The sequence below is a fragment of the Abrus precatorius genome, unplaced genomic scaffold (genome assembly GCF_003935025.1).
Source record: "Abrus precatorius isolate BTA unplaced genomic scaffold, Abrus_2018 Scaffold2, whole genome shotgun sequence".
In the NCBI taxonomy this organism is placed as follows: domain Eukaryota; kingdom Viridiplantae; phylum Streptophyta; class Magnoliopsida; order Fabales; family Fabaceae; genus Abrus; species Abrus precatorius.
Window position 1 is genome coordinate 37,740,587 of NW_020874362.1, and position 21,388 is coordinate 37,761,974.

The 21,388-nt window shown below is 32.5% G+C and overlaps 3 protein-coding genes across 3 annotated transcripts; 2 read left to right on the forward strand and 1 right to left on the reverse strand.

Moving 5' to 3' along the window:
• Nucleotides 1-5,458: 5,458 nt before the first annotated feature.
• On the forward strand, nt 5,459-11,309 carry LOC113857635 (mitochondrial dicarboxylate/tricarboxylate transporter DTC). The gene is made up of 6 exons (XM_027489722.1): nt 5,459-5,780; nt 5,947-6,030; nt 6,417-6,478; nt 6,676-7,037; nt 10,446-10,660; nt 10,809-11,309. The coding sequence occupies exons 1-6, from the start codon at nt 5,655-5,657 to the stop codon at nt 10,863-10,865; spliced, it is 906 nt and encodes a 301-aa protein (XP_027345523.1). The 5' UTR covers nt 5,459-5,654; the 3' UTR covers nt 10,866-11,309.
• A 1,045-nt stretch (nt 11,310-12,354) lies between these two features.
• On the reverse strand, nt 12,355-16,221 carry LOC113857636 (PR5-like receptor kinase). The gene is made up of 2 exons (XM_027489723.1): nt 15,409-16,221; nt 12,355-13,894 (listed from the first exon to the last, which is right to left on the reverse strand). Exon 2 carries the CDS (start codon nt 13,492-13,494, stop codon nt 12,796-12,798), a length of 699 nt encoding a protein of 232 aa, XP_027345524.1. The 5' UTR covers nt 13,495-13,894; nt 15,409-16,221; the 3' UTR covers nt 12,355-12,795.
• Nucleotides 16,222-17,380: 1,159 nt separating this feature from the next.
• LOC113859989 (rust resistance kinase Lr10-like) lies at nt 17,381-20,550 on the forward strand. The gene is made up of 4 exons (XM_027492629.1): nt 17,381-17,702; nt 17,790-18,101; nt 18,719-18,745; nt 18,985-20,550. The coding sequence occupies exons 1-4, from the start codon at nt 17,381-17,383 to the stop codon at nt 20,088-20,090; spliced, it is 1,767 nt and encodes a 588-aa protein (XP_027348430.1). The 3' UTR covers nt 20,091-20,550.
• The last annotated feature ends 838 nt before the right edge of the window (nt 20,551-21,388 follow it).

Here is a 21,388-nt window from a genome sequence, read left to right on the forward strand (position 1 = left end):
AGGTCAACAATTTGAGTCAGAGATTGCAGAGTTTTTAGAATCTAAGATTGAAAGAGTCAAAGTCAATCAAAATTAAGGCTCTTCGATCTCTTTCTTCATAAAATTGTTGAGAAATGAAGAATAGTAAAGAGTTTACAAGTCTAAAAGATAGGGAGGTAAAAATAGGAAAAATTGTGTTAAAAGAAGTGTTAGTTTAGAAACAGTTTTTAGAAGTAAAGAAGTTATTACCAGCAGTTATTAACAATTATCATCAAGCGAAAGTCAAAGACATGTAATGCTTATCACAGATGATAGTAGTGGTTTGTGTCTTATCATGGACGATAGTAGCGATTATAGAAGAAGCATGATCATGGACAACAACAGTTATAGAAGAAACACACGCCGAAGGTAGTTATCAAGAGGGGCACGCAAAAAATGAAGAACAAATAAGTTAAGTTTGTCTATAAATAGTATCAAGTTTTGCACTAAATACCAATATCCAAAATCTTAGCAAGTCAAAGCCTATGCACCAGTTAGATCTGACGACTCGAAGATTAACAAACCTGTGTTGATCGTTGCTAAGAGTTATACGTTACGTTTTTCTTAAATTTATTTTCATGTCAACTTATTTTTGTATTTCCTTATAAGAAATTGTGTCAAAAGAAGTGTCAATTTGGAAACAGTTTCCAAGAGTAGAAAGGTTACCACCAGCAGTTATCAACAATTATTACTAAGCAAAAATCAAAGACATATGGAGCTTATCATGGACGATAATAGTGATTGTAGAAGAAACATGATTGTAGATGACAACGATTATAGAAGAAACATACATTGGAAGCAGTTATCAAGATGGGTCCGCAAAAGATGGAGAGCAGTTAAGTAATGTTTGTCTATAAATAGTATCAAGTTTTGCACTAAATACCAATATCCAAAATCTTTGCAAGTCAAAGCTTACGCATCAGTTAGATCTGACGACTCGAAGATCAATAAACCTGTGTTGATCATTGCTAAGAGTTATACGTTACGTTTTTCTTAAATTTATTTTCATGTCAACTTATTTTTGTATTTCCTTATAAGAAATTTTGTCAAAAGAAGTGTCAATTTGGAAACAGTTTCCAAAAGTAGAAAGGTTACTACCTACAGTTATCAACAGTTATCACCAAGCAAAAATCAAAGACATATGGAGCTTATCATGGACGATAGTAGCGATTGTAGAAGAAGCATGATCGTGGATGACAATGGTTATAGAAGAAACATACGTTGGAGGCAGTTATCAAAATGGGCCCGCAAAAGATAGAGAGCAGTTAGGTTATGTTTATCTATAAATAGTATCAAGTTTTGCACTAAATACCAATATCCAACATCTTTGCAAGTCAAACCCTACGCATTAGTTAGATCTAACAACTCGAAGATCAACGGATCTGTGTTGATCATTGCTAAGAGTTATACGTTACATTTTTGTAAATTTATTTTCATGCTAACTTATTTTTATACTTCCTTATGAGAAATTGTATCAAAAGAAGTCAATTTGGAAACAGTTTCCAAAAATAAAGAGGTTACTGCCAACAGTTATTAACGGTTACCACCAAGCGAAAATCAAAGACATATAGAGCTTATCATGCATGATAGTAGCAGTTGTAGAAGAAGCATGATCGTGTGTGACAACATTTATAGATGAAATACACGCCGAATGCAATCATCAAGAGGGGTCCACAAAAAATGGAGAGATGTTTATCTATAAATAGTATCAAGTTTTGCACTAAACACCAATATCCAAAATATCTGCAAGCAAAGTTCTACGCATTAGTTAGATTTGATGACTCAAAGATCAACAAACATGTGTTGATCATTGCTAAGAGTTGTATGGTACATTTTTATAAATTTATTTTTATGTCAACTTATTTTTGTATTTCCTTATAAGAAATTGTGTCAAAAGAAGTATCAGTTTGGAAACAGTTTCCAAAAGTAGAAAAGTTACTACCAACAGTTATCAACAGTTATCACCAAGTAAAAATCAAAGACATATGGAGCTTATCATGGACGATAGTAGCGATTGTAGAAGAAGTATGATTGTGGATGACAACAGTTATAGAAGAAACATACGTTGGAGGCAGTTATCAAGATGGGCCCGCAAAAGATGGAGAGCAATTAGGTTATGTTTGTCTATAAATAATATTAAGTTTTGCATTAAATACCAATATCTAAAATCTTTGCAAGTCAAAGCCTACGCATTGGTTAGATCTAACAACTCGAAGATCAACGGATCTGTATTGATCATTGCTAAGAGTTATACGTTACATTTTTGTAAACTTATTTTTATGCTAGCTTATTTTTGTACTTCCTTATGAGAAATTGTGTCAAAAGAAGTGTCAATTTGGAAGCAGTTTCCAAAAATAAAGAGGTTACTACCAACAGTTATCAACAAACGAAAATCAATTGTGTCAAAAGAAGTGTCAATTTGGAAGCAGTTTCCAAAAATAAAGAGGTTACTACCAATAGTTATCAACAAGCGAAAATCAAAGACATATAGAGCTTATCATGCACGATAGTAGCAGTTTAGAAGAAGCATTATAGTGGGTGACAACAATTATAGATGAAATACACGCCAAATGCAATCATCAAGAGAGGTCCACAAAAAATGGAGAGCAGTTAAGTTATATTTGTCTATAAATAATATTAAGTTTTGCACTAAACACTAATATCCAAAATATCTGCAAGTCAAAGTTCTACGCATTAGTTAAATCTGATGACTTAAAGATCAACAAACATGTGTTGATCATTGTTAAGAATTATACATTATATTTTTGTAAATTTATTTTCATGTTAGCTTATTTTTATACTTCCTTATGTCTGTTTCAATATTATTTTATTGTATTTTTATTATTTTTGTTTAAATCTTTGCTTTACTATATTAATTTACTTAATTATGTTAAAAACACATTTAAAAGAATTTAAATAAGATTTAAAATTTAATTTTATATTATTCTTAAATTTATTTATTTACTATTTACAATTTTTACCGTAAAAAATATGCTTAAATGATGAAAATCAGGTTTATCCTTGAAATTAAACCACAAACATACTACAAGACCAAAGAAGTTTGCATCGATCAATCAGGCAACCATTATAAGAATATTGCTTATAAAATTTAATTTGTAGGTGTGTCAAATGGAGATACTTCGGTTGTATAACGAATGAACAACTCTGAAAACTGGTTTTTCTAAAATAACGAACATTACTTGACTAATTTGAAGTTATTTGATAACCTTGAAAAGTTATATGACTAGTGAGTGTACGTAGGCTCACAACAAAGTAGTGCCTTTCATCACCTACTATATGTGTGAACTGCAAATCGTATCAAATTTGCAGTTTATATATGGATATTTTTTTTTTAAAAATAGTGAATATTTTAAAAAAATTTTAAAATAGTAATATGTTGCCTATCGCAATTCACAAGGAATGTGCGACTCTAGCCCCACTTAATAGTCATTGTCATAGAATTCCTTGGTCCTCTTGGCTTTCAAGCCATGCATATCTCAAAGGGTAATGTTTATTGGACTAAAATAATGACAAACGAGTGGCTCATTTGTTTTGGATTCTATTCTAAGTAACCTTTAAAGGAAACACATTTTTTATTTTCTTTCTTTTACGCCAATTTTCGATCCAAAAGAATGTCCACAAACACTCTTAAAAAAGTAACTATTAAAGTATTTAACATTCTTCGTTAAAAACTACAGATTATGAGACTTAAGGGTGGCAGCATAACGTTACAAAGATTGAATATTATTGATTTGCAAGTTGCGAAACCTGTCTAGATCCAAATATGGTGTTGGGTGTTACGAACTAAAACGTTTACATTGAGACTCATATGGCTTCTACAATAAGATAACTTTCATTCTCTTTAAACCTTTTTACGTAAAATATAAGGTACCAAAATAAAAAATAGTAACATGTTTATTTTTTATAAAATTAAGCCAAGTTTTTCACAATTAAACGCAAAGGAGTGCAAAAGCACCGAAGGAGACAAGTTTAATGCGATAATCGCCATTCAACGAGAAATCCGAAGGGAGAGTTTGATACTAAAAGCTTCCACAAGTTTGATATCCACAGCAGCAATGAACCACTTCCACAAGTTGGCAACTCACATGGAATCACACGTCCTCTTGTGGAGCACCCAACATTCAATACCCCAAATCCTGTGTGTCAATACTCTAAATGCCCTTCGCTTCTTCCTTATTTTACTGTTCTATCCACACCCTATTCATTATCATCAAAGTTGGCAAATGATCATTACTATTTCAAAATGTTTATTAAAATTAAATATAAATGTGATTCTATAATATTTGAACTTCAATTCAAATAAACAATAAAATTATTTATTGTTTTGCATTTAAATGAATTAAGTGTGCAAAAATTATCACAATTAATGATGGTAAAATTTTATGAAAAATATTTATTGTATTTATAAATTTAATATAATTAAATACACTTTTCTTTATAAAAGTTTTTGTTTATTAATGTTTAAACTCAATAATAAAATCCCCAATAATAGCACATCCATAAAAAGTATGTACATAATCAATATTAATGAGGAGTTAAATGCACCCTCCAATTAACATAATATAGACAGTTTCTATTGTGTGAACATGTACACTTAATAATCGTAAAAATTACAATACACTAAATAATCATAGCAAATGCAAATTTGGAAGAGCCATTGTCCATATTTAATTGATAATTGCTAATTGCCATTGGTTAATAAACTTGACCATGACACATGATCTTGAAATTGTGACTTTTTGAAGACAAAGGCAAGGGGTGTAGTGTGGGAATGGTTAAGCAGAATATAAGGAATTGGAACCCTCCCATAGAGTATGGGCATGTGCTGAGATGGTCCTTGCTTACTTTATATGCATATTCAACAGGTAATGCTCATTATATTTCGTTCCAAGATTGCAAGCAACCAACCCCACTTGACATTGATCGAGAGGCTAGTAGGCTACACTTTCTTCCTTTTTCCATTTTATACAATTTATATATATATATATATAGGTTAGGACTTACAACAATGAAACGTTATACCCTTTGTTATTTTACTCTGTGTTTGTTTGTTTTTTTTTTATTTAAATAAATTATTATTATTTTTATAATTTTATTAAGAATAAGAAAACAGTATTTGAAATATAACTAATTAAAATTATAGCATAAAAATTGATTCTTCTAATATATTTTTAATTATTAATTAAAACATATTAAAATTAAAAAAACTAATAATCTCTAATAATTTTATAATTTTTAATAAATTTTAATGTATAATTAAAAAAATGTGATGGAAAAGTTTGTAAAAAATTACGTTGGAATAATCCTTTTAATTTCAATGGGGAAAAAAAACCAGTTTTGTAAATTTTGGGAAAGGCAAGGCTTAAAACGAAGAAGCGAAAAAAAGAAAAAAGAAAAAAGGAAAAAGAAAAACCTCATTAATTTGATGAAAAAGTTGTTCTCTGGTTTGTTGGGGGCGGAAGGGTGTTTTGTGTGTGGGGAAGTGAGGAAAGAGGTTTGCAATATATAAACGTGTTAGTGAAAGAGTTGTGTGTCTCTTGGTTTCGCTCCATTCATTCAGCTTCTCATCTCCCTCTCTTTCTTCGCTATAACCCTTTTCTATCTCACAATCAACAATGGGAGATGAGAAGAAGCCCAAGCCTGCTACTTCAGGCGTGTGGTCCACCGTCAAGCCTTTTGTCAATGGTGGAGCCTCCGGCATGCTCGCCACCTGCGTTATTCAACCCATCGATATGATCAAGGTCTCGTAAAGTTTTCACCTTTGTGCCTTTTTTGTCTTGATTACTCCAAATGGACTACTGGGTCTCTCTGATATTTCTTGCTGGGCTCAGATCTGTGGGCTTTTGTGTGCGATCGCTGGATTTTGTGTTGTGGGATTTGATTGGTTTGCTGGATTTGGTGGTGTAGGTGAGGATTCAACTTGGTCAAGGATCGGCTGCGCAGGTCACTTCCACCATGCTGAAGAACGAGGGTGTTGCTGCCTTCTATAAGGTTTTTGCGTTTCTTCCCATGTTCTTGTTTTTTTTTTAATGTTATTTGGTTTTATTCAATGAGGGATCCTTGCTGGGATGCCTTTAGGTTTGGGTTTGGTGTGTTGGGAAGATTTTTATGTTGATGATTCCAATGCGGGAATGCTTGTGTTATGAATCCATTATGCACGCCCTAATGCTGTGTGTCACATGTTTTATTTAACTAGCTATAGATCTGCAAGTGGAAATGGATTTTATGTAAAGTGTTGCTTTGACTTATGAGTTATGAAGCGGATTCTTATTGAAGAGTCACTGTTTTATTCCAAGCGATGAGTTTGCGCGTTGGTCTTTGTGTCTTTTTATTGTGATATACATCTATTGGTTTCTAAATTGAATCTCTTCATGCAGGGTCTATCTGCTGGACTTCTCAGGCAGGCTACATACACCACTGCTCGACTTGGGTCTTTTAAGTGAGTTTTGTGATAACGTTCATCACTCTCAGTTAATAATAAAAAAGAGAAATTTTTTAGTTTTTGTTTCTGAGGTTTTTTATTGTTCCTTTGTTATGTTTTATGCAATGATAGTTCTTATTGCTAGAAGTCTCATCATCTGAGTGGTTTTGAAGGGATTGCTTTGTTTCTTACTGAACGATTTTAATGCTTTTTAGAATGTTGACAAACAAAGCAATTGAGGCTAATGATGGGAAGCCACTGCCATTATATCAGAAAGCTCTATGTGGACTCACTGCTGGTGCTATTGGAGCAACTGTTGGTAGTCCAGCAGATTTGGCACTTATTCGTATGCAGGCTGATGCAACTTTGCCTCTTGCTCAGCGCCGAAATTACACAAATGCCTTCCATGCACTCTATCGAATTGTTGCAGATGAAGGGGTTTTGGCGCTTTGGAAAGGTGCTGGGCCTACTGTTGTAAGAGCCATGGCATTGAACATGGGAATGCTTGCATCATATGATCAAAGTGTTGAGTTCTTCAAGGATTCCCTTGGTCTAGGTGAAGCTGCTACTGTGCTAGGTATGATACCATTTTACTATATCAAATAATTTTGTTTGCAGTTGTTGGCTATAGCTTTATACACTGTGATTGTGTTAGTAAGACAACTGATGCATGATCGTTCTCTGTTCTGTTTTTTACTGGTTTGGACCTGAATTTATTCTGTCTTTACTCATTTTGTACAATTGACTTCAGAAGCATACTGTCACTTCTAGCATGCTTTATAAGACAAATATAAAGTCATTTTTTTTTAAGTTTGTACTGTGCAGGCTAAATAAAAAAGAGATCACTTGCAACATTTGTGAATGTAATTGGGGGATGTAGTTTATCCTACTGAAACTAATAAGTGTAGACAGTAGGATATAAAAGTGAATGCACCAAGGTTGATTTGGGTAAAATCTTCATGGGGATGGCTGCAGTTTACCTGAATACTGAAAATGTTCTAACAAGGACCCTAAATGTTTGTTTTGTACCTCATCCTTCAAAGTGTTATGTCTTGATCAAAACTCCTATTTTCCTACAATGCTAGACATAGAGCTGTAAGCCTATAACTGTAAAAGGGGAATCACCTAGTTGTGTCTGGGGAGCATGGTAGTAAAAATTGGAACTTTCTTGTATGATTTTAAGAACTCTAACTATCCCAGTCACAGTCTGAAACTCAATCTAATGGGATTCCCGATCACGTGATCTTCCATGTGTAGGTGGGATCAGACTCCCACCATGCAGCTGAATAAACCATTTTCAAAGCAAAAAACTGATCACAGCAACAGACCTTCCTTGATTGTGTAGACCCACTAGGAGGTAACCCTCAGGCCCTGATTTTCCTCCATTTCAAATGCACAAACGGTCAAACCCAGCTTCTTCTATTCATCTTCTCTCCTCCAGTTTGTCTTCTTTGACTTGTTTGACTGGTGGGATCATCTGGGTTTGTCATTCTTCCTGTGTCCTCTTTTGCTTAGATGTGTTTCTGTTTCTGGTTGGGTTGGTTGATGGCTTGCTGATTTTCTTGTGTGATTCTTCAATTTGTCATTCCAATTTTGAATAGGAAAAACAAAGAAAAAAGGGAAACTGAAAACCAAGGAGAAGAAAAAGAAAAAAAAAGGAGAAATGAAACGGGGGAGGGCAATAATTAAGGAGAAAAACAAAATAAGTTCACTCACGAACAAAATATATTTGCTGTGGCAGTGACAACGGTAGCCTCCTGAGATGGAGGCAGTGACAGTCATAATAGTCAATCCTGGATAGCAGAGAGCAGCTAATCCCAAAAACACTAGCAGAATAGTGGGATAAGACAATCAAAATAGAGAAAGAAAATAGATCAAAGAGTATTTAGTCATGAAAAAAAAGCTCTAATGCAAAATATCTCAATATCATTAGAAAATGTTTACATCTTGTTGGAAATAGTCTATGCCGCGTTAGAAATAAGTTGGGATTTGCAAGAGATGAAAAAGACAACCAAAACTTGGCCGGAAATGGTGAATTGCACAGAGATGAAGGATGAGCTAAGTAAACAGAGATGGAGCTAGGGTTCCAACTTTCAAAAATATATTAGGAGGGAGGTGAAATCCTAAGACTGCTTCCCTTAAAAAGCATTCCAACTTCCAGTATAGGAGGCCAAACTTATCCTTTTGCCCCTATTTGACATTGGGGGGGGGGGATGATCCCAAGATTGCCCAACTCAAAAGGCATTTCAACCTTTTGTCCTACGATGAAATAGCGGTTGCTATGGCTGCAATTCACTCTGTTTTTTGCTGTGATATATTTGCCATGAAGGCTGCTACATTGAAATGTGACGGCAATGGAGTAGCAAAATCCCAGCTGCTATGCTCTGCAGCTCCGCGATGGTGGCTGCTATTGACTACTATGGTGACAATAGCTGGAGACAGGGTTGTGGTAGTTGTCAATGTCGAGGAAGGTGAAGAGACGTTGAGAACGAGAAAGGAGATGTTGAGGATGACGAAGAGAGAGGTGTTCAAACCAAAGACTGAAGAAGAGAGACTTGAGTCGCGACTTGCAAGAGGGAGAATAAAGACAAGAAAGGCAATTTTTTTAGGTTTTTGGTTTGTGGGTCAATCTGGTCTGGGTTGGGTCAAAGGTCCATTTCATTTTTTTGATCCAAAATCAACATGGTTGTGGCTTTTCTAAGAAAAACACATTTATTTTCCCTTTTCAGCAAAATAGTCAAATTTGAGATCTTATATAGGAGAAGTGAAACATAAAACATTATGCTGTAACATGAATAGTCAAATTCTGCTTAAAATTAAAAAATAAATATATTGACACATTTTGTTTTAATAAGATAATAGATACAGTGAAGATATGAAATAGAACAGTGTACAAGAATTTGAAAATAAATTTTAACAACTGCTTTGCTAAAAGGAATTGGTTTTCTAAGTTCTCTGTTTATCTTACATTTATCAACAATGATTCTGATATACTTATTTTCTTTGACACTCTGCCAACTAGAGGGGGGTGGTCCTTATTCAAGTTAGATTTGTTTCTATTGACAATGTTAAGAAGTCATAAAATGTTTCTCCAAACGGGCTGCCATACGTAGACGCATCTCACCTTTTTGTATAACAGATATTTATGATAGTTTGCTGTCATCATCATCACTTTACTTTCAGATTTCAGAATCCTAGTTTGAATCTGCTGTTAGTTTTTTTTTTTTTTTTCACTGTGCCAGTTTTGAACCTTGTATTAATTGAATATTTTAGGTTCAATGGGTTAATTTCTAACTCAGAATTTGGTAATATATTTTCTTCATATATTTAGTTTAAAATAATTTAGCCCAACTGACCAATAATAAAAGCAAATGTGTTCATAAGGTAATAAGCTGAATATATGAAAACTCAAGATTGGCTTATTCAATGGATGAGTCGAAATCCTCAACTCATAGTTTTTAGTTAATTGAGCATTTGAGCTGCAAGCAGATACTTGAACTGCTTGGCTTATTCCCATCCTTGAGTCTGAGTTGATCAAGTCACAATCCTTGTAGCGTAGTTATTGTTTAATAAATTTCATTCAATTTTTTTGTTTGAATTGATTATAAAACTGTTAGTTAATCCGAATGATGCTATTACAAAGAACAAACTTTGTAAGTTTATGACCAATCAGCTGTGCCCTGTTTTTGTAAGATTAAAAATTACTTTTTTTTAATATTAATCATTTTTTTATTGGATAGGATGATTGTTGAACACATTAGATGCCTTTTATGAAGACGAACTTCAAAATTTGATTCGTAAACAGCACCAAAAGTACTTAGGAAATATCACATAAGTTTTGTAACATCAATGGATTGTTATTGAATTTGAGCTTGGCTTAACTCGTCCTCAAAATCTGATATTCTATGTACCATGGGCTATGCTTATGTGAAAATACTGCGAAGGACTTTGTACTCACTGTAGGATGCTAACATTTCTTCTTCAGGTGCAAGTTCCGTTTCTGGATTTTTTGCAGCAGCTTGCAGTTTGCCATTTGACTATGTGAAGACCCAGATTCAGAAGATGCAACCTGATGCTGAAGGAAAATATCCATACACTGGCTCTGTTGATTGTGCTGTCAAAACCTTCAAATCAGGGGGACCGTTCAAATTTTACACAGGATTCCCTGTCTACTGTGTTAGGATTGCTCCTCATGTCATGGTATTCTCTTCTTTCACATTTCCTGTCTCTTGTGGTTCTTTTGTTTTCTTGTTCTTTTTATGATTTTTAGTTATTTTTTTAAATTTAAGGGGTTTATTAAGTTTGTTGCCTGATATGATATCTGATTGTTTGTTAATTGCTAATGCAGATGACATGGATCTTCCTCAATCAAATTCAGAAATTGGAGAAATCCTATGGATTGTAGTTGTCTGGGGAAGTGGGCATTTTCTGTTGAATTCAAGCTTTGAGCATTGAATAATTTGTTGGCTGTTTTGTTAGCCCTTTTTGGCAATTAAACAACGATGGAGCTGATCATTTTTTAAGGTTTAATTAATCATGCGACTGAAGCGGGAATTTGACATACCTTATTACATTGTATTAGTCATATATAGAATTGGATGCGGCTGAGCAGAATATTATAATCCATTTTTTAATGGATGTAATCGAGAAACTAGAATAAGTACTCTCTCTTAGACAGCATTTGAACATCAAGTTTTTTTTTGTATCATTTCATATTTGAGTATTTTTTGCAGCTGGGGGATCCAAGCACATTATATTTATTGAGAGCTTTTTCCCTCAATTTTTTTTTCATTTGTTTGCTACAATTTGCGAGATCGAGTTATTATCACATTATGAACTAGAAAATACTGCCAAAATAAATGATCCTTTTAATTTTGTACGTCAACAATTAACATGCCCACAAATTACTATAAAATTAGTTCCTTGAAAAGTGCCTTTTTTAATCACATAAAAGTAGGTGAGCACGAAAGTTGTATTCAATTGAATAAATGATGACAATTAGTTGTGTAAGTATGATTTTAACATCCTTTGATTTGAAGAAGTTTAATGCAAGTACGGGGGATTTTGTCAAGAGAATCTTAGGTTTAATTAGGTTGTCTTTGGATTGGAAATAATAAGGGAGGCTTAGAGTTGAGAAGAGGAAAGCATAATAATTATAAAAAGTTAAATATAATAAATAATTTTTTAATTTTTCAAAAAAAAGTTATTAAAATAAGTTTTTATTTGATACAAAAATTATTTAGAAGTTTTGTAGTATTTTTAAATTATTTTTTATTATTTAAATACATAAATTGTAAGAATTTTAAAATGGCTTACCTAAACACAATTTTAAGGTTTACTAGGTCTAGGGGTATAACCATAGTTGTAAAATGGTAAACTTAAAATTTTAGTTCTCTAATAAAATTTAAAAATATATTCTTTCCATTTTTTCATCAGGATATAGTTATTTAAAATGATTAAATATACATGTTTTACTTGTTGACAGAAATAGTTTAACCAAATAAGATTTCTTTCCGGCCTAAATCTTAATCATTCGTTACTCTCTCTCTCTCTCTCTCATGCAATTGCAATTGTAGGACAAAGACAAATTTAGTGATTTAAATTTTGCAGAACAATGGCAGGAACAAAATCAGGCTAGTGAGGATCCAAATACATAGTAGTAATTAACACGTGAATGACGCATATCGTTTTTATAATTTTTTTGATTAACTTGAGAGAGAGCAAAAAAGATGTTGGCAAAACTATTTAAGGAGTCAGCTTTTAGACACTATGCGATCCTAGCAGCCTTTGAACTCTAGAATGAAATAGATATGGCAGATATGAAATCCAATCAAGACATTTGGAGGAAAAATGGTAGCACAGTGTAGAATGTAGATGCTCGAATTCTTCACAGAAGAGCCCAACTTTTAAGAACTTCACCAGTAAAATTTGTGTTACTAATAATTATATATCAAGAGTCAAAAGACTCCGAAAAACTTCTTAGTACCTTGTGCATAGATATGGGAGGGTGATCAAAACATGAACATGATAATGCCTCAGAAGGCTTCGTTGTCTGACATTCGAATTCTCTTCACAGCTAGATGATCTAAAGGTGGATTTTGACTATGAGAAATAGATTGCATTTTGAGAGGGCCAGATATAAAGAAGCTTTAAGCTCGTCCATGGTGCAGCTTCTAAAATAGTTAACAAGCAAATTTGGTGAGACAGAAAACAAGTGATAACTTGTAAAGTAAAAGATCCATAGAAAAATTAAATACAAATGTATGCAAGTCTACACTTATAACACATGATGGTTGTTATCAATTGCATATGCTAAATGAACTTCCACATGTGGCTCATGATGAGTGTTTGTTGTCATCAAATCCATTTTCATCTGCTGACATCCTTTGCCAAATTCGGGGAGGCTCAGGATCAGGTGGAAGAAGAACATCTTGGGGCACTTCATCTCCTTCAAGCATCTCTATCACTTCGTTCATTGAGGGACGATCATCAGGCTTCATTTGTATGCATGTTGAGGCTATCACTATCATTTTCTTTGCCATACTCTTTTCTTCATCCGTTGCATTGCTTATATCTATTGTTTCCTCAAATTGGTCATAAACCCATTTAGCAAAGTAGTTTTGCCAAGAATTCTCCACAAAATTTACATTCTTTCTTCTTCCTGCCATTTCCATCAACAGCATTCCAAAACTATAAACATCAGCTTTGTGTGAGATGCTTCCAATGTTTTTGTACAACAACTCAGGAGCCATGTATCCCATTGTTCCTCTTGCCGCTGTTAGAGACAAAGTACTTTCATCTATTCGGTACAACTTCGCCAATCCAAAGTCGGATATCTTGGGGTTGAAATTCTCATCAAGAAGAATGTTATGAGGTTTTATATCAAAGTGTATGATTTGCATGTCACAAACTTGGTGTAGATACTTAATGCCGCGAGCAATTCCAAGAGAAATGTCATAGATTTTCCCATAGCTTAATGATGAGTTTGCTTGCTCGGGTGAAAATGTGTGTTTATCAAGAGATCCATTAGGCATGAACTCAGACAAGAGCTTGCTTTTTTCTCAGCACAAAATCCAATTAAGTGGACCACATTGACATGACGAATTCTTCCAATGGTTGCAACTTCATTGATGAAATCCTGTCCATTATTGGATTGGGATTTGTTCAATACCTTAACAGCTACCAAAATTTTGCTCCGAAGTTCCCCTTTATAGACAGCACCGTAGCCTCCTTCACCTAACTTGTGTTTGAAATGTTTGGTCATCCTCTTGATTTCATAGTATGAATACCTGATGGGCATGAAATTATTGTGACTCTCAAGAAAATCTTCAACCATCTCATCTCCAGACAAATGCCTTCTTCTCCATTTATATATCAAGAAGCCGACTACCAAAGGTGACCCAAGCACAAATTTTGCAGTAACAAAAAAAGCCACTGTGCAAGTGTAATTTTGTTAGCACGGTGTTTTATACTCGTGTGGTAATTTTCATACTTAAATCATACATATTAAAAGATTTATTTCAAGTAATTCATGTATTAATTAAAAAAAAAAACAATTATAGCACTTTAATTTTATTCTTTATTAAGATCAAACTCTATTATTATATAAACATTTTTTTTTATATTTTATATCAATTTTTTTTAACATGTGTTCAATTACATGCAATAAAAGCTTATATATAATAAACTTTTTAGAATGATCCAATATTTTATTATATTTTTCCTTGTTAAAATGACATAATATAATTATTTTTCTTTTATTTTAAGATTGTTTAAATTCAAATGTATTTCAAATTAATTATTTATATGTACATCTTAATTATAATTTTTAATATTTAAAAATATATTGTTAAATTGCAGTTAAATTAATCATGTAAATATTTAAGATTTTTTTTTAATTTTTGACTAACTTCTTAACTATTTTTGTTAATCATAGTCTAAGAATCAACAGAATCAGCTAGAACAAAAAGAACCTAAATTAGCAGAGTAGAGCTTTTAGCTTCTCCCCCTAATTGTCTTTCCTTTTTGTTGTGAATGCCATGTGCATTCTTTTATTTAGAGCTGTCATTTTGTAATTCTTCCTTTAGAGTTTTGGCCTCTGTCTTAAAAAAAAAAAACAGTAACTATTCAAAAAAAGGGAGTTGAGAGGACCAAACTGCGTTAAAGTGGAAGATTTTTGCTTTTTCTTCTTCTCGTTGTGTATTTCTTTCTCTTCTCTAATTAAGTTTTTTTTTTTGTCGATATATGTACAGTAATTTTTTCTTGCTTCTTGAGAGTTTTATTTCTATTTAATTATTTTTGAAGGAAAAAATTTTATTGCCCCTCAGAGTTTTATTTCTATTTAATTATTTTAAAGGAAAAGGAAAGATTTAATTTTTAATTTTTATCATGTTTAATATTTTAAAAACTGCTAAGTTGTGTTTAATATTAAATATATATGTTTAATCTTTTATTGTGTAGTTTTTGAAATGTTCTTGATGTTTAATATCTTTTGATTATAAATATTGTTAGTGTTTCTTAATCTACGAATATTTGAAAAAAAATTGAGAGTTAATACAAATCAATGTCAATTAAACATGTTTGAAGTTTAAACAGTGTAATATGCAAAATTTGTGAATTCAAACGTGATTTGTGAATTATTTTTTATTTTCTTAAATTAATTTAAAAATTCAAACATAAAATAAACTAACTAAATCGGGTAACTAAGCTTTAAAAAATTGAAATTTAAAGACGGTTTGATTTTAAAAATATAATTTTATTTTTAATAATAAAATTAATACTTTATATAATTTTAGTTTATAAAATTTTTTAAAGACTTTTATGATAAATATTAAAATAACCCTTTTTAATATTTTGATGTGAAAATATTAGAAAATAAAAAATAAAAAAAGTGATAATATAAAAAATAAAAACAAAAAAAATACTGTGAAAGCCTTGGATTCACTCACCAATTGCTGCAATGAAGGAAACTGTATAATGCACGTATGGGGTGTTTATGAATTGCGGGTCCCGTTCCCAGTCATCACAGCGAATGGGTCGCCACCGAAGTTGAATCCCGTTTACAAACTCTGTGAATCTGAGGATACGAACAGTTTCTACTGCATCTTTTGCTTCTCCACGCCTTCATCACCACTACCTTCATCACTAGGGTGCAAGACTCTGCAAGATATGCGGCAGGTGGGTGATCAAGCAAAACATAAGCATTGAATCCAATTCCAGGGCTACAGTGCGCCGAGATGTCCCAGTAGCCATCAACATTTGCTTCTTTTTCGCATATCACAACTATCAAATTTCCATGATAGGAATAACGAAATGTTGGGAGCAAAGTGAGGTTTTCGTAGTGTAGGGAACGAAAATGGATGAGAGAGCAGCGATTGGGATCTTCAACTGCGACGGAAGTGCTGATGTAACGGAACGTTGAATCAGCAGCAGCTACAATGGCGTCGGAGTAACTTCTTCCATAGTTGATGTAGATAAGTGGTTTGTTGTGTTCACATATCACTTGGAAACTCGGATTCATGCACCTCTCCTCCCAAGATAACGATGATTTGTTGAATATCGTTCCGCAATGTAACGTCTCCTCCGGTATCTCCGAGTAAAACCAAACAAAAAACAGGCATGCCAAAGTTAGGAGAAGAAGAATGAATCCCATACACGACACAAACATGATTCTTTCTAACGATAATTCAGATACGATTACGTCAATCTCACAAACAAAATCAATCTTTTTTAGTTTTTAAGAATCATCAGTTCATCACCCTACTTCCATTTCCCATGTAAGTTATACATAAGCACGCGTTAATTGACCTCGTCCTCGGTTGCCACTGACTTCAAGTCAACTGTGTCCATTATCCCACAAATTCCACAATACGTTTTCCATTTTTTTAGATTTCGCTCTTTTCCCTTTTCTTACAAAGAACATTTTAAATAAATATATGAAATATATTAAATTTTCTTTTGTCATAAAGAGAATAAAATATTAACTTATTGCTTTACGTTAAAAATTATTTAAATATGTCATAAAAATTATCGTTATACATTAAATACGAATTTTCACTTTTAAATGAAAGCATTTTTCGACTCATCTTAAATAAAAATATATTTAGCAATTATGCTACTCTTCGTTCTTGTATTAGTTTTTCTTTATTTTTTGTAGTATTGAATATTTTATTTTTAAAATTCAATCTAAACTTTAGTTTTAATTTTATAAAAATATTTTTTAATTAAAAAATTTATTAAATTTAAATATAATTATACAAAATATTTTAAATTTTTTATATAAAAACCGTTTTTATCCTTTTTATGGATAAAATGATATATCACCTGAAGCGAAGTGAGGCATTATTCATTTTTATTTTAGAGAGAGAAGCTATTGATTTTAGGACAAGATCAAAGTAACGGTATTTTTAGTGTAGTTTTCCAGTTAATTACCTCAATAATTTGTATCTTCTTTTAAGATGGAAAAGTGAACCTCCAACTCTAAATTTAAAAATAACATTAAAGTTGTGTTTGGACATAGAAGTATGGAATTTTAAAAATATATAAAATTAATAATGAGAATGGTTTAAGTGAGAATATGAAATCAACCATAAAAGGAGTTATTAATAATAATTATAAGAAATTAAATATAGGAGAAGAGTTTTCTAAATTCTTTCTAAAAATATATATAATTTAAAATTCTCTCAATTTAATATAAAATTTATCTAACTATAAATATGAAATGTTCTAAAATCACTTTTCTTTACTGTCCAAATTGTTTTATGCAAACACAACACCGTATCTACTGTTTTATCCTTGATTTTATCTGACTTGTACCATTGGATTGGGTGGATGAAAATTGTTCACATTCTCTTGTTAGATTACATATTTAACATGGAATGATCGAAGCATGAGAAAATAGAAGTGGAGGGTTGTGTCCAAATGACTAGTTACTTGGCATTGGGTCTCCCTTTCTTGTCCTTATGCTTCTTAACCATAACCAGAACCATGCTTGCAGAAACTAGTTCCTTTGACCAATGCAAAGAAACAAGTTGTGGTATTGATGGACCATCCATCAGATTCCCCTTCAGACTTAAAGGAATACAACCCCAATGGTGTGCCCATAATCCCTGGTTTGATCTATACTGCACCCACACCAACCACACTGTGCTGGAACTCCCATCTGTTAAGGCCTTCGTCAAAAGCATCAACTACACTTCTCAACTCATAACCGTGTCTTATCCTGAAGCTTGCCTTCACAAACGTATTCCAAATTTCAATATAACTGCATCTCCTTTTTCGTTTAACGTTGACTTGGGAGTCAGCGAATATGTGCTATTCAATTGTTCAGGGACTTCTCGCAGAAACACATATGACCATGGTTATGATATAATAACATCGGGAAACTTTTCTTGCCTCAATGTGCCTGGCTTTGAAGTTATAGCAGTACATTCCTCATCATCAATAATATGGTCTCCTTTATTATCTTGCACCAGAATCCAAAGCCCCTTATTATTGCCAAAGTCTTTGTTTAACAACAACGTTGATGCTGCTCTCAATTGGTTCCAACCAGACTGCAGAAGCTGCGAACAAAAAGGTGGCCAATGCAAGGCTAAAGAAAACACCTCTCAACCCAAATTCCAATGCATTGGCAAACGCAAAGGTATCACCACTTCTGTAATTGAATACTTGAGTATCATGTCAGATTAAAAAAAAAAAGAGAGAGACAATTATTATCAACTTTAATTAGTAGATTCTGTAATTAATCATGATTTAGTCTTTATCAGATAAAAATTGTATCTTTTTCTCTTCAGGATGTTATGTTAATAACATAAAAGGATGCAAATTCTTCTCTCACTTTATGAGTCTAAGATTTCTTTTATGTCAATTGTATGGCGTTCTTCAATTTACTTCTGAGTGGTTAGATTAAATTTAAGATGCATAAGGTAAATTATAATTTTAGGTATCTTCTGCTTGATCCATATTTAGAATTTCATGGAAATGATATGTATTTCTTTAATTACATATTTTTATTAAGTATATAATTTTTTTTTTATATTCAAACAAAACATATCAATCTGTTCTTTCTTTGATTTTTGGAAAATTTACCGAAACCTATACTGATCTAGGAATCTCTGTTCATGTACCGCCAAAATTAAGCATTGGTAGTGTTAAGGAATAGCATATTCTATTTTTCAGACAGCACATATGGGTACAGAGATAGATGTTATAACATAACATTCACCTGGATGAAGCTCATATCTTAAATTTTTTTATCAGGTTCATCAAAACGGAAACTGCTTGCTGGTAAGCTTTCTAAAGCCCTGACTCATTTGGCATAATGGAGATACAAGTTCTACAATTGGTAAAATGAATTGGTTCCCTTCTTAAGAAGGATTAACACGATACGAGTTTGACACATTTAGGAATTAACTCGCATTCATAAATAAATTAAAAGAGTGAACTGAAATTTAACGATAGTTCTAGGAATTAAGTTGTCTATTTACTCAATTAATTTGTTCCGTAATTTATGGTGATATGTGCAGGTATCCTAAGCCCTTTTCTGCTTATATTTGTTGGAGTCACAGCATATTTTTTATATATAGCTGGCATGGAAAGGAAGAACTATACAAGAATTAAAAAGTTTTTGGAGGATTACAAAGCAGTCAAGCCTGCCAGATACTCTTATGCAGATATAAAGAGGATAACAAATCAGTTCAAGGAAGAACTGGGGCAGGGGGCTTTTGGAACTGTCTTCAAAGGGAAGCTATCAAATGAAATTCAGGTTGCTGTTAAGGTCCTAAACACTTCAACGGGGAACGGTCAAGAGTTCATCAATGAAATGGAAGCAATGTGTCAAATTCACCATGTCAATGTGGCACGCCTTGTTGGCTTTTGTGCAGACGGATTCAGAAGAGCCTTGGTGTATGAGTTTTTACCAAACGGTTCATTACAGAAATTCATATCATCAGCAGACAATAAGGATGTTTTTCTAGGTTGGGAAAAGCTACAGAATATTGCTCTTGGTGTAGCAAAGGGAATTGAGTATCTTCACCAAGGTTGTGATAAACGAATACTCCATTTTGACATCAAGCCTCATAACGTATTGCTAGACAACAGCTTCACACCCAAAATATCTGATTTTGGTTTGGCCAAGCTTTGTTCCAAGGATCAAAGTATTGTGTCAATGACCACAGCTAGGGGCACTTTGGGCTACATTGCACCAGAGGTATATTCTAGGAACTTTGGCAGTGTATCCTATAAATCAGACGTTTATAGTTATGGTATGTTGCTGCTAGAAATGGTTGGAGGAAGGAAAGTCACTGATGTCACAGAAGAAAATAGCAACCAAGTTTATTATCCACAATGGATTTATAATCTTCTTGAGAACAATGAAGAGATAACAATCCACATAGAAGGAGAAGACACTAAAGTTGCAAAGATGCTATCAATTGTGGGACTTTGGTGCATTCAGTGGCACCCAGTAAATCGTCCAACCATGAAAGCTGTGATTCAAATGCTGGAAGGAAATGGAGAGAATCTGGAGATGCCTCCTAATCCTTTTGCCTCTACATCTGCTAATAGAACAAATGCTAGATTTGGCACTGGACGTATGAACCAAGAGCTAGATGTTATCACGGAAATAGAGTGAAGTTGTGATCAAATTCAGTAGTAGTTACCCACAACCTTAAGTTCTCACTCTTAGGATTAACTCAATTTCATATGCTATTTCTGCTTGTCGTTTCTCTGGAATTTGACATCCATTGTTAGTTTGGTATCTCCCTTGAATTTGTTTTTCCTCAACGTTTTGCACGGTTCTTGGAGCTGGTCTGGCTGCACTATTAATGAGTATAAGATAATGCACATTAAGATGATAAATGATGGTAATGATGTCCGTACACTGATATCAAACTATTCATTGTAACTTGCTTGATTGCTTACCACTTGGATTTCTTCAAGAATTTCCAATTAGTTCAGAACAAACCTAATCTTTCTTATTAATGGCGTGTGATTAAAAGTGTGCTTATTGTTTTTTCTTCCTAGTTTAGTCTTTGAAGTAAAGCGCTTCATTGATGAAGTTCTTGCCGGTTAATGTTATTAATTAAATGTTTTCATGTCGACAACGAAGTGTTCTCTATTAGTAACACACTGGTTGATTAATTTATTTATTTAGAATTAATTTTTTTATTTTTGTGAGATTTTAATTAATTTTATATTTTTTTAGTTCTAGTTCTTTTTTTTTTTAAATTAATATTTTTGGTCTCTTTCAGTTAGGCGGCATAACAAATAATTCACATGTGACATAAAAAATCAAAACATAGCAACCTCTTAGTTAGTCATGTAATAATTCAAAACTAAAAGTATTAAATTTAAAAAAATTGAAACTAAAACTAAATTTATTTTAAAAACTAAAATCAAAATTATATTTAGTTTTTGTATTAGAAACACAAATTGATAAGCATTTGGCAGTAGAATTTGTCTTAAATTGAAAATGAATTTTTTTATAATCATCACAATTCATAAAAATTTAATGAGTATCTTTATACTTTTTTCAACATATCATTTTTGGGTAATTAATTTGATGGGTATGCCATGAGTATACAATTTTAGATCTCGTAGTAGAATTTATTTCCTTTCAATTATTCCTCTCCTGACAGGCTTTAGTTAATATATGAATTTATTTGTTTAATATGATTCATATATTAAAAAGAAAGAGAATAATTTGAAACAAATTAAAATTCCACACACTTTTAAAATGAATTAATATTTTGGTAGAAATTTTCTCCAAATTAAATCTTTTGACGAAGAAACTTTTGAACATCAGTTAAAGAGACACACGCTATCATCAAGCAGAAATGAGTTTTTGTGGAAACTATATCTGACCTCTATCTTATTAAATACTACAAATAAAGAGCAATATAGATATTAAACCTTTGTATCTTTGTTTCT

Excerpts from the sequence above, each read along its gene's own strand:
- LOC113857635 (XM_027489722.1), top strand. The coding sequence starts at position 5,655 with ATGGGAGATGAGAAGAAGCCCAAGCCTGCTACTTCAGGCGTGTGGTCC. Across the intron at positions 6,031-6,416 it reads GTGTTGCTGCCTTCTATAAG|GGTCTATCTGCTGGACTTCT; the intron begins GTTTTTGCGTTT and ends CTCTTCATGCAG. Across the intron at positions 6,479-6,675 it reads GCTCGACTTGGGTCTTTTAA|AATGTTGACAAACAAAGCAA; the intron begins GTGAGTTTTGTG and ends AATGCTTTTTAG.
- LOC113857636 (XM_027489723.1), bottom strand. The coding sequence starts at position 13,494 with ATGCCTAATGGATCTCTTGATAAACACACATTTTCACCCGAGCAAGCA.
- LOC113859989 (XM_027492629.1), top strand. The coding sequence starts at position 17,381 with ATGACTAGTTACTTGGCATTGGGTCTCCCTTTCTTGTCCTTATGCTTC. Across the intron at positions 17,703-17,789 it reads TGAAGCTTGCCTTCACAAAC|GGACTTCTCGCAGAAACACA; the intron begins GTATTCCAAATT and ends TCAATTGTTCAG. Across the intron at positions 18,746-18,984 it reads AAAACGGAAACTGCTTGCTG|GTATCCTAAGCCCTTTTCTG; the intron begins GTAAGCTTTCTA and ends TGATATGTGCAG.